The 13975-nt window shown below is 45.9% G+C and overlaps 1 protein-coding gene across 1 annotated transcript in view; it reads right to left on the reverse strand.

The window, feature by feature from the left end:
- The window catches only part of LOC139583253 (potassium voltage-gated channel subfamily B member 2-like), a 393964-nt gene that overhangs the window by 3758 nt on the left and 376231 nt on the right, over positions 1–13975 (reverse strand). Inside the window, exons 2-3 of the mRNA XM_071414112.1 lie at positions 8359–8569; positions 174–356 (exon numbers count right to left, since the gene is read on the reverse strand). Coding sequence (XP_071270213.1) covers positions 174–356; positions 8359–8569 — 394 coding nt within the window. The remainder of the gene's footprint in view (positions 1–173; positions 357–8358; positions 8570–13975) is intronic.

Raw genomic sequence — 13975 nt, forward strand, 5'->3', positions numbered from 1 at the left:
ATCCTGGTTCTGTGGACCTAAACTTACATTTTGTTCCCCCCTTGCACTACACACCTGATGCCACGAATCAACTCAGCTGCGTAGTGCTAGGGAAAAAACAGAAATGTGCACCACTTTGGGTCCCCCAAGGACCAGGATTAAGATACACCGGGATAAACAACATGCATCCAGACCTAGAGACTGCAGCCCTGTGGAATGCCTGGCCAGCTTCAGAATCCTCAATATTCTCATGATCCGGAATATCTGCACCACACGCCGGACGTTCTGGAACTGTAGAACGCTCTTGTTGGATTCCGTCAGGAAGATAGTGACGTAATAAGGGAGGATGGCCAGCAGGTCAATAACGTTCAGGGGACCTTTAAGACAGAGGGAGAGAAAGAGAGGGGAGAGCGACTTTTGACTTTTTGTCTTTCTTTAATGAAACATTCTCATTTCATTAAAACCTCACCACCCTCACCACCACCCCTTAAAACAAAACACCCAAAAATATTTTGTACTGCAGTACTGCCTACATGTACCATACTCACCTTGCCCTCTACACCACGATACAAAAACAACACCATACATCACAATAACCAAATCCTCACCACTTCTACAACCGTATATCCAACCCATCTCCCCCAGCTGTTCAGACAGCCCCCCCCCCCCCCCCCAACACACCATATCTCCTGAAACATCTTCCCCAGCTATACAGACAGCCCCCCCAACACACCATATCTCCTGAAACATCTTCCCCAGCTGTACAGACAGTCCCCCCCCCAACACACCATATCTCCTGAAACATCTTCCCCAGCTATACAGACAGCCCCCCCAACACACCATATCTCCTGAAACATCTTCCCCAGCTATACAGACAGCCCCCCAACACACCATATCTCCTGAAACATCTTCCCCAGCTATACAGACAGCCCCCCCAACACACCATATCTCCTGAAACATCTTCCCCAGCTATACAGACAGCCCCCCCCAACACACCATATCTCCTGAAACATCTTCCCCAGCTGTACAGACAGCCCCCCAACACACCATATCTCCTGAAACATCTTCCCCAGCTATACAGACAGCCCCCCCCCCCCCCCCAACACACCATATCTCCTGAAACATCTTCCCAGCCATACAGACAGCCCCCCCAACACACCATATCTCCTGAAACATCTTCCCCAGCTATACAGACAGCCCCCCCAACACACCATATCTCCTGAAACATCTTCCCCAGCTATACAGACAGCCCCCCAACACACCATATCTCCTGAAACATCTTCCCCAGCTATACAGACAGCCCCCCAACACACCATATCTCCTGAAACATCTTCCTCAGCTATACAGACAGGGCCCCCAACACACCATATCTCCTGAAACATCTTCCCCAGCTATACAGACAGCCCCCCAACACACCATATCTCCTGAAACATCTTCCCCAGCTATACAGACAGCCCCCCAACACACCATATCTCCTGAAACATCTTCCCCAGCTATACAGACAGCCCCCCAACACACCATATCTCCTGAAACATCTTCCCCAGCTATACAGACAGCCCCCCCAACACACCATATCTCCTGAAACATCTTCCCCAGCTATACAGACAGCCCCCCAACACACCATATCTCCTGAAACATCTTCCTCAGCTATACAGACAGGCCCCCCAACACACCATATCTCCTGAAACATCTTCCCCAGCTATACAGACAGCCCCCCAACACACCATATCTCCTGAAACATCTTCCCCAGCTATACAGACAGCCCCCCCAACACACCATATCTCCTGAAACATCTTCCCCAGCTATACAGACAGCCCCCCAACACACCATATCTCCTGAAACATCTTCCTCAGCTATACAGACAGCCCCCCCAACACACCATATCTCCTGAAACATCTTCCCCAGCTATACAGACAGCCCCCCAACACACCATATCTCCTGAAACATCTTCCTCAGCTATACAGACAGGCCCCCCAACACACCATATCTCCTGAAACATCTTCCCCAGCTATACAGACAGCCCCCCAACACACCATATCTCCTGAAACATCTTCCCCAGCTATACAGACAGCCCCCCAACACACCATATCTCCTGAAACATCTTCCCCAGCTATACAGACAGCCCCCCAACACACCATATCTCCTGAAACATCTTCCCCAGCTATACAGACAGCCCCCCCAACACACCATATCTCCTGAAACATCTTCCCCAGCTATACAGACAGCCCCCCCAACACACCATATCTCCTGAAACATCTTCCCCAGCTATACAGACAGCCCCCCAACACACCATATCTCCTGAAACATCTTCCCCAGCTATACAGACAGCCCCCCCAACACACCATATCTCCTGAAACATCTTCCCCAGCTATACAGACAGCCCCCCAACACACCATATCTCCTGAAACATCTTCCCCAGCTATACAGACAGCCCCCCCAACACACCATATCTCCTGAAACATCTTCCCCAGCTGTACAGACAGTCCCCCAACACACCATATCTCCTGAAACATCTTCCCCAGCTATACAGACAGCCCCCCAACACACCATATCTCCTGAAACATCTTCCCCAGCTGTACAGACAGTCCCCCCCCCCAACACACCATATCTCCTGAAACATCTTCCCCAGCTATAAAGACAGCCCCCCCAACACACCATATCTCCTGAAACATCTCAACACTTTTCATCATTCTATAGAACTCGAAATTTACATTTACATTTAAGTCATTTAGCAGACGCTCTTATCCAGAGCGACTTACAAATTGGAAAGTTCATACATATTCATCCTGGTCCCCCCGTGGGGAATGAACCCACAACCCTGGCGTTACAAGCGCCATGCTCTACCAACTGAGCCACACGAATTCCACCCTAAGGCGCGCAGAGACCATCCCATTAACCAATAGTAAAGGGTCTGTTATCCCCTCACCTTTGACCCTGTTCCTCCTTGTTAGCCAACTGAGCAAACAGAAAATTTAACAACACACATTTGTCTTTCTCCTTATTAGAATACCTGTACCCCATTATAAACATCCCAGCAGTAAAAACCTCCCCAACCTCTCACACAGACATTACAACAGTAAAAACCTCCACCAACCTCTCACACAGACATTACAACAGTAACAATCTCCCCCAACCTCTCACACAGCCATTACAACAGTAAAAACCACCCCCAACCTCTCATACAGACATCCCAACAGTAACCCCCCCCCCCCCCAACCTCTCACACAGCCATTACAACAGTAACAACCCCCCCAACCTCCCACACAGACATTACAACAGTAAACCCCCCCCCCCCCCCAACCTCTCACCCAGACATCCCAACAGTAAAAACCTCCACCAACCTCTCACACAGACATTCCAACAGTAAAAACCTCCCCCAACCTCTCACACAGACATTACAACAGTAAAAACCACCCCAACCTCTCACACAGACATTACAACAGTAAAAACCTCCCCCAACCTCCCCCAACCTCTCACACAGACATCCCAACAGTAAAAACCTCCCCCAACCTGCATACCCTTGGCTTCACGGCTCGGTCTTTCCAAACCAAAGAAGAAGGAGCTGGGAGCATCCATCTCCTTGAGCACGGAGAACCTCGCTCTTACAAGTACTCCCTTTGCTTTAACCTGGAAAAAACTGCCCAGGTCCCTGCGTAATTCAGCTAAATTAGCATGGAGGCCTACATCGCCTTGCCCCACCATCTCTACCTCCATCTCACTAATACTACGCTCTAGTTCCCCCAATACTTTCCTAGGATGAGAGAGCTGTATACTGTTGACAGAAAAGCCGAATTTGGACTTTCCCCACATCCCACCATTGACTCAGAGACCCATACTCCTCTCTTCGCTGCCCCCACCTTTCCCAAAAGGTCTGGAAACCTGAGCAAAAAGTTGCATCTTGTAAGAGCTTTACATTAAACTTCTATTAGGATGCCTGCCGGGGCCCTGGTGAAATAGACAGCCGAGCCATGGTTATGTGGTGATCCGAAAACCCCACCGGGAGAATGGTAGCGCCCAACAGCCTATTGCTCCGATTCCTGGACATGTAAAACCCCACCGGGAGAATGGTAGCGCCCAACAGCCTATTGCTCCGATTCCTGGACATGTAAAACCCCACCGGGAGAATGGTAGCGCCCAACAGCCTATTGCTCCGATTCCTGGACATGTAAAACCCCACCGGGAGAATGGTAGCGCCTAACAGCCTATTGCTCCGATTCCTGGACATGTAAAACCCCACCGGGAGAATGGTAGCGCCCAACAGCCTATTGCTCTGATTGCTGGACATGTAAAACCCCACCGGGAGAATGGTACCGCCCAACAGCCTATTGCTCTGATTGCTGGACATGTAAAAACCCACCGGGAGAATGGTAGCGCCCAACAGCCTATTGCTCCGATTCCTGGACATGTAAAACCCCACTGGGAGAATGGTAGCGCCCAACAGCCTATTGCTCTGATTCCTGGACATGTAAAACCCCACTGGGAGAATGGTAGCGCCCAACAGCCTATTGCTCTGATTCCTGGACATGTAAAACCCCACCGGGAGAATGGTAGCGCCCAACAGCCTATTGCTCTGATTCCTGGACATGTAAAACCCCACCGGGAGAATGGTAGCGCCCAACAGCCTATTGCTCTGATTCCTGGACATGTAAAACCCCACCGGGAGAATGGTAGCGCCCAACAGCCTATTGCTCCGATTCCTGGACATGTAAAACCCCACCGGGAGAATGGTAGCGCCCAACAGCCTATTGCTCTGATTCCTGGACATGTAAAACCCCACCGGGAGAATGGTAGCGCCCAACAGCCTATTGCTCTGATTCCTGGACATGTAAAACCCCACCGGGAGAATGGTAGCGCCCAACAGCCTATTGCTCTGATTCCTGGACATGTAAAACCCCACCGGGAGAATGGTAGCGCCCAACAGCCTATTGCTCCGATTCCTGGACATGTAAAACCCCACCGGGAGAATGGTAGCTCCCCACAGCCTATTGCTCCGATTCCTGGACATGTAAAAACCCACCGGGAGAATGGTAGTGCCCAACAGCCTATTGCTCTGATTCCTGGACATGTAAAACCGATCAAGTCGAGCTGCACTCACCCTAGCCCCAAAAACCTTCACCCATGTATTCTGTCTTGTGTTGGGATGTGTAGTTCTCCAAACATCCACTAGGTCGAACTGATTAATGATGCCCCTTAACACTTCCACTGACCCTGAATCAGGCTCTTCCCCATTTCTGTCTTTTGTAAAATCCGTTGTACAGTTCCAGTCCCCGCCGACCACCAGCGTCTCCTCAGGCGCTACCTGTGAGAGTTCCTGTATAAGACACCCAAATAGAATGCCTCTCTCTCTCCCGGTGTTGCGCATACACAGTTATAAGGACAAAACCTATGTTGTTAATTTCTGCTTTTACTACAAGCAGCCTAACCCCTACACACCTCCTTTGAGGAGCACATTTTTACAGACAGACCCGGTGCAAAAAGGACTGCCACCCCTGCACTAAGATTTGTCCCATGGTTCAACACACTTGCCCCTTTCCACCAGAGCCCCCAATAGACTTCATTACCACATCACTATGCGTCTCCTGCAGAAACAACACCTGTACTTTTTTGTTTGTTTTACATATTCACCAAACACACTCCTCTTTCATGCATCTCTGGCGCCATTTATATTGAGCGAGCCGACCCGAAGAGTCTCCCATAAGTAGTGGGATAAAAGCCAGAAAAGAAAGAGACCAATAGCAAAGCCCAAAAAGCCCCAGTGCCAGAAAGAAGCTAATAATCGAAACAGTGTCTGAAGGAGGACCCTTACGCACTGTTGTGACCCACTTCCTCAACCTAAACCGTTTCCAGGGTGAGAGGACACCTTGCCCCTCATTTCTCATAGCATGTTGTACTGATCTTACAAACTTTCTCTCGGATCAGAAAAAAAAAGCCTTGAGATGAACTTTTTTCCCCTTGGTCTCATTCAGGAACCTTGTCAGTTCCCTCACCGTGTACTTTGACCTCTCTGCTTGACTGGCAGTCAGGTCCGGACTCTTTGAGAAGGAGTCTGAAAAAAAGCCTCCTCATCATCCTCTTCCTCAAACTCACCTTCCTCCTCCTCATCTCTATCTCCCATCCTGACCCCCTGCCCTTCCTCTCTGGTAAGGGCCTCCCCCCCAGCACCAGGCAAAGGTTCCTTAGTGCCTTTGACCACCCCAGCCTCTCCCCTCCCTACTCCCTCCTCCTCCCCCCTGGTCTCTTACCCTTCCCCACTTACCCTTCCCCACTACACTCTCCTCATCCACTAGCAAAACCTGACTAGACCCAGCCTCATCTACACCACCATCCGTTAACCTGACTAGACCCAGCCTCATCTACACCACCATCCATAACCTGACTAGACTCAGCCTCATCTACACCACCATCCATAACCTGACTAGACCCAGCCTCATCTACACCACCATCCATAACATGACTAGACCCAGCCTCATCTACACCACCATCTATAACCTGAATAGACCCAGCCTCATCTACACCCCCATCTATAACATGACTAGACCCAGCCTCATCTACACCACCATCTATAACATGACTAGACCCAGCCTCATCTACACCCCCATCTATAACATGACTAGACCCAGCCTCATCTACACCCCCATCTATAACATGACTAGACCCAGCCTCATCTACACCACCATCTATAACCTGACTAGACCCAGCCTCATCTACACCACCATCTATAGCATGACTAGTCCCAGCCTCATCTACCCCACCATCTATAGCCTGACTTGGCCGAGCCTCATCTACACCCCCATCTATAACATGACTAGACCCAGCCTCATCTACACCACCATCTATAGCATGACTTGGCCGAGCCTCAGCATGCGTCTCATGGCCCCCTGCACGTTGACCTCAATTTCCCCCACTGGCGCTTGGATCCTCACCTTGTCTACGGCCTTTATGTGGGCACGCAAATGTCTTATGCCCCAAATCCCCTCACTCAAAACACCGTAGACTATCTGTGCTGGCAAACCCTGCATAGAGCCTCTCCCCAGGCCTCATTTTAAAATGCTAATTTAACTGTTGTTCATTATTATTCAGAAACATGAACACTTGCCTCCGGAACGAATAAAACATGCTTAACGCCATCTGCCTGAAAACCTGCCGACACGAAAACCTCTAGCAGACTTACCAAAACCACTCAGCTCTTTCCTGATTTGATCATCCGTAATAAACAGAGGCACATTTGCAACTACCACCATGGTCGAAGGAGTTGAAAGAGGAGAAATTGGCACCAACACACCCCTTACAAATATTCCACTAGCAATGAGCCTACCCACCAAATGTGCTCTTTTCATGAACACAACCACAGCTTTGTTCATTCTGGAAGCGTTATGTATGAATTCAGCTCCTACCTGTTCACCGACCGCGAGCAGAACCTCCTCCACCTTAACTCCATTCTCACACCTGAATTCATGCCGTAACGACACCGTCTCCTAGGCTGAGAAGCCATCGCGCACACTACACCTTCCAAACACCAGGAAACTAAAACTCTGTCCTCTTCCACCCTAAATTTGAAAAAAAAAAAAAAACTGTGGGTACCACTAAAATAACATTAACCCTCCACCATAGAAAAGAAAAATTGAAAGAAAAGACCAAGGAGACCAAGGAGAATAAGTTAGGACACCAAACACTCAAACTCCCAAAAACTCCCAGCATGCACTGAAAGAGAGAGAGAGAAAGATGGAGAGAGGGAGGGAGGTGGAGAGAGAGAGGAGAGAGAGATAAAGATGGAGAGAGAGGGGGAGAGAGAAAGAAAGAGAGAGAGAAAGAAAGATGGAGAGAGGGAGGGAGGTGGAGAGAGAAAGAGAGAGAGAGAGAGGAGAGAGAGAGAAAGATGGAGAGAGAGGGGGAGAGAGAAAGAAAGATGGAGAGAGGGAGGGAGAGAGGGAGAGAGAGAGAGTGAGAGAGAGAGAGAGACAAAGGGAGAGAGAGAAAGAGAGAGAAGCAATAGTTTTTCTTAAATGTTTTTTAACAAGACGTTGTACAAGTGTAAAATTTATTTATTGTGCCTTTTATATAATTATAAATATGATTCAGAACATTCTCTTTTACAATAATGAACTGACATCAACCAGCTGAATTGCAACTAAATTAGGCCTTTCACTAAAACGCAAACATAATATATGATTAATGAAATGGGTTAAATAAAACCAAATATATGATCAATGAAATCAAATCATCATCATCCACCCTGCAGTGGATCAGAGTTTAGTTGAAAGGCAGGTCTGGCCTCGTTTGGCCTATATGAACTGGTCGCAGATCAGTTTGTACTATCAAACATGATAATGAGTTGACAAGCACAAATAGATCTGGAACCAGGCTAGCGTATATATCTACCTTTGAAGAACTTCCATTTGTTGGGTGAGGAGAGGAAGCGGAGGAGGTACTCCATGGTAAACCAGGCGATGCAGATGGCTTCTACATGGGCCAGCTGGGGGTTGTCGTTGGCCTGGCCGAACTCATCTAGCACCTGGAGCTCTGGTAGAGTGTTGAGGGACAAGGCGATAGTGGAGAGAATGATGAACAGGATGGACAGGATGGCCAGGATCTTGAGGAAGGAGAGAGAGAGGGACAGAGAGAGGGGGGAAGGGGAGAGAGAGGGAGGGCATGGGGAGAGAGAGAGAGAGAGAGGGCAGGGGAAGAGAGAGAGAGGGAGGGCAGGGAGGGAGAGAGCAAGAGGGAGAGAGAGAGAGAGAGGGAGGGAGGGAGGGAGAGAGCAAGAGGGAGAGAGAGAGAGCGAGAGGGAGGGAGGGAGAGAGAGTGGGAGGGGGAGAGAGGGTGGGGGGGTGAGGGAGACGGTGGGAGGGTGTGAGGGAGGGAGGGTGTGAGGATGTGAGGGAGGGGGAAAGGGAGGGCAGGGAGGGAGAGAGGGTGGGAGAGAGAGAGATGGCAGGGGAAGAGTGTGAGAGAGAGAGAGAGAGGGAGGGCAGGGAGGGTGAGAGAAAGAGAGTGGGAGGGGAAAGAGAGGGAGGGAGAGGAGAGAGAGAGGAAGGGAGAGCGAGAGAGAGGGAGGGCAGGAAGGGAGAGAGGAGAGAGAGAGGGAGGGAGAGCGAGAGAGAGAGGAAGGGAGGGAGGGCAGGGGGAAAGAGACATTCAATACAAACCGTCCAACCCAAAAAGGCCTGTGGTGTTGATGGTATCCTCAATGAAATTATAAAATATACAGACAACAAATTCCAATTGACTATACTACAACTCTATAACATCATCCTCAGCTCTGGCATCTTCCCCAATATTTGGAACCAAGGACTGATCACCCCAATACACAAAAGTGGAGACAAATTTGACTCCAATAACTAGCGTGGGATATGCGTCAATTGGGAAAATCCTCTGCATTATCATTAACAGCAGACTCGTACATTTCATAATTGAAAACAATGTACTGAGCAAATGTCAAATTGGCTTTTTACTAAATTACAGTACGACAGACCACGTATTCAAAAATTTGCAAAAAAAACACAAATTTCTTTCCACAGGGCCGTGGGGTGAGACAGGGATGCAGCTTAAGCCCCACCCTCTTCAACATATATATCAACGAATTGGCGAGGGCACTAGAACAGTCTGCAGCACCCAGCCTCACCCTAATAGAATCTGAAGTCAAATGTCTGGTGCTTCTGTCACCAACCAAGGAGGGCCTACAGAGGCACCTAGATCTTCTGCACAGATTCTGTCAGACCTGGGCCCTGACAGTGAATCTCAGTGAAACAAAAAGGTCCAGTTGCCAAGACCACGAAAACAAATTCCATCTAGACACCGTTGACATAGAGCAGGTGTTCCCAAACTGGGGTATGCCGTCGGAGGTACGCCAAATACAAATGTGATTCACATTAAAAAAAAGTTTTATATTTTCCAACAGGCCTAAACATTTGGGTGAGTTTTTTTCTCTCGCCTCGTTTCACTGACAAAAATAACATTAAAAAAAATAACATTAAACCATCTAGTGTTCAGCAAAATAACAACACAATGTTAAATACAGGTAGCCTAGTCAAATCATTAACATCCAATCACATTAACCTGATGAGGACAGAGGGCGCTGTTTTCACTTTGGGGGAAATTCGTGCCCAATTTAAACGGCCTCGTACTCAATTCTTGCTCGTACAATATGCATATTATTATTACTATTGGATAGAAAACACTCTCTAGTTTCTAAAACCGTTAGAATTTTGTCTGTGAGTAAAACAGAACTCATTTGGCAGCACACTTTCTGACCAGGAAGTGGAAAGTCTGAAAATGATGCTCTGTTCAAGGGCCTGCCTATAAATGGGCATGATACGTATGAGTATACGTGCACGTCATACACCTTCCCCTAGATGTCAAGAGGAAGTGAGAGAAGAAATGAAGTGTTTATCTTGGTCTGAGGTGGAATAAATCCTCTTGGAATGACGTGTCCGCCATTTCCTGTTTTCTGAAAAGCGCGAAGTTGGACCTGGAATTGCCTTCTGGAAAGCTGTCGTTATAGGCGAATACTATCTCCGGCTTTGATTTTATTTGATACATGTTACAATATCATCGTAAAGTATGTTTTTTCAATATAGTTTTATTAGATTATTGAAATGTTTTCGGGACGTTAGGCGTGTTGCGTTGTCTGTGTTTGTTGACGTTGGAGAGCTTCGCGCCACTTGGCCAGTGTGCTTGCTAATTCAAGAGGGAAAAACGATGTTCTAAATCCAAACAACGACTGTTCTGGACAAAGGACCCCTTGTACAACATTCTGATGGAAGATCACCAAAAGTAGGACCCATTTTGTGATGCTATTTCATATATCTGTCGAACTGTGTACTAGTAGTTTTGCGCCCAGGTTTTGGCCACTCTCTCGCTATAACGTAAGCCTTATGTCGTAATGAAGATATTTTTAGAATTCTAACACTGCGATTGCATTAAGAACTAGTGTATCTATCATTTCCTATACAACATGTATTTTTTTGTAATGTTTATGAATAGCTATTTGGTCAGAATAGGTGAGAGTCTAATAGAAATATCCGCACATTCTGGGAAAAAGATGCTACGTTAGCATAATGGATAACCACTGATTTCAGCTCTAAATATGCACATTTCCGAACAAAACATAAGTGTATGTATAACCTGATGTTATAGGACTGTCATCTGAGGAAGGTTTATGAAGGTTAGTGAAAATTAATATCTTTTGCTGGTTTATTCGCTAACGCTAACGTGCCTATTGCTATCGCTAACGTGCCTTGATGAATGAATGCGGTTGTGTGGTAGGCTATTGTAGTAAGCTAATATAATGCTATATTGTGTTTTCGCTGTAAAACACTTAAAAAAACTGAAATATTGGCTGGATTCACAAGATGTTTGTCTTTAATTTGCTGTACACCATGTCTTTTTCAGAAATGTTTTATGATGAGTATTTAGGTATTTTACGTTGGTCTCTATAATTACTCTGGCTGCTTCGGTGCTATTTCTGACGGTAGCTGTGATGGTAGCAGCAATGTAAAACTGATTTATACCTCAAATATGCACATTTTTCAAACAAAACATAGATTTATTGTGTAACATGTTATAAGACTGTCATCTGATGAAGTTGTTTCTTGGTTAGTTTGGTTGGTTCTTGGTTAGTTTGGTTGGTTTCATGCATGCTACCTGTGGTGTGAAAAATGTCTGTCCTTTTTTGTATTTGGTGGTGAGCTAACATAAATATATGTGGTGTTTTCGCTGTAAAACATTTTAAAAATCGGACATGTTGACTGGATTCACAAGATGTGTATCTTTCATTTGCTGTATTGGACTTGTTAATGTGTGAAAGTTAAATATTTCCCCAAAATATTTTTTGAATTTCGCGCTCTGCCTTTTCAGTGGAATGTGGGAGGAGTTCCGCTAGCGGAACGCCGGGGCTAGAAAGGTTAACCGTTACCCTCTCGCGGGAATTCCACTAACGGTCCATATGTAGCCAAACGTAGCTGCTGCTGATGTTGGTATCTGTACTGATGGAGCAAAAGCCATGACAGGGAGACATAGTGGAGTGGTAACGCGCGTGCAAGCAGTTGCTCCCGACGCCACTTGGGTACACTGCAGCATCCACCGAGAGGCTCTTGCTGCCAAGGGAATGCCTGACAGCTTAGAAAGACGTTTTGAACACTACAGTGAAAATGGTTAACTTGGTTAAAGCAAGGCCCCTGAACTCTCGTGTATTTTCTGCACTATGCAATGATATGGACAGCGACCATGTAAGGCTTTTACAGCATACAGAAATGCGCTGGTTATCAAGGGGTAAAGTATTGACATGTTTCTTTTTAATTGAGCTACGAGCTTAAAGTTTTCTTTACTGACCATCATTTTCACTTGTTTGACTGCTTGCATGATGACGAGTTTCTCTATCTGGGTGATGTTTTTTCTCTCTTGAATAATCTGAATCTAGGACTACAGAGACTCTCTGCAACTACATTCAATGTGCAGGACAAAATTGAGGCTTTGATTAAGAAGTTGGAGCTCTTCTTTGTCTGCATTAACAAGGACAACACACAGGTCTTTCCATCGTATGATTTTTTGTGTGCAAATGAACTCAAGCTTACGGACAATGTCAAATGTGATATAGCGAAGTAACTGAGTGAATTGGGTGTGCAATTATGCAGGTACTTTCCCGAAACGGATGACACAAACTACTGGATTCGTTATCCCTTTCATGCCCTGCCTCCAGTCCAGTGAAGAGTTGAGATGCTGAATGGGGTTCTGCTGCTCCCAGGCTAGGCCACTGATTGACTGATCAGGTCAGCTGACTCTGTTCTCTGGCAACCTGGTTGCTAACACATAGGTGTGACGTGTCGATTAAGGCAGCCTCTGATTCAGAGGGTTAAATGCAGGAAGACATATTTCAGTTGAAGGCATTTTGTTGAACAACTGACTGACTTACCCTTTCCCTGTGCCACTGAACACTAGGGTCAGGCTCAGTGGTGTAAAGTACTTAAGTAAAAATACTTTACTTTTTAAATTTTTGACAACTTTTGCTTCAAATCAAATCAAAGTTGATTTCAAATAAAATAAAATCACTACATTCCTAAAGAAAATTCTGTACTTTTTACTCCATATATTTTCCCTTATACCGAATAGTACTCAATACATTTTGAATGCTTAGCAGGACAGAAATTTTTTCCAATTCGCACACTTATCAAGAGAACATCCCTGGTCATCCCTTCTGCATCGGATCTGGTGGACTCAGTAAACACAAATGCTTTGTTTTTAAATGATGTCTGAGTGTGCCCCTGGCTATCCGTAAAAAATAAAAATAAAATAAAATTGTGCCGTTTTAATATAATATAATATAAGGAATTTTTAATTATTCATACTTTTAGTTTGATACTTAAGTATATTTAAAACCAAATACTTTTAGACTTCTACTCAAGTAGTATTTTTCTGGGTGACTTTCACTTAAGTAATTTTTTATTAAGATATCTTTACTTTTACTCAAGTATGACAATTGGGTACTTTGGTAACCTACCTCATCAGTAAAAGGTTACGAAGGAGAAACAGCACCCACTACCGTTGACCAGGGAATAGAGTATAATTTAGGATGCAGCCACCGCAAAGAGTCCATCTCCTCCAGAGCAAGAAATAGGCCTACTTGAGCAAAGCAAAGACAAAAGTGTTTCTGTGCCAGATTCTTATAAAATTAAGATACTTTCTTTGCCATAATTAACATCATAAACATCTTAAACATAATTTGCATTTGTTTAATACATACAGTACCAGTCAAAAGTTTGGACACACCTACTCATTCAAGGGGTTTTCTTTCTTTTTACTATGTTTTCATCAGTTAATTGTAATGCATTCCCGGCGAATACATCATGAAGCTGGTTGAGATAATGCCAATAGTGTGTAAAGCTGTCATCAAGGCAAAGTATGGTTACATTGAAGAAGTATAAAATATATTTTGATTTGTTAAACTGTTTTTTGGTTACTACGTGATTCCACATGTGTTATTTCATAGTTTTGATGTCTT

This window comes from Salvelinus alpinus, chromosome 8 (assembly GCF_045679555.1).
Source record: "Salvelinus alpinus chromosome 8, SLU_Salpinus.1, whole genome shotgun sequence".
Lineage (NCBI taxonomy): Eukaryota > Metazoa > Chordata > Actinopteri > Salmoniformes > Salmonidae > Salvelinus > Salvelinus alpinus.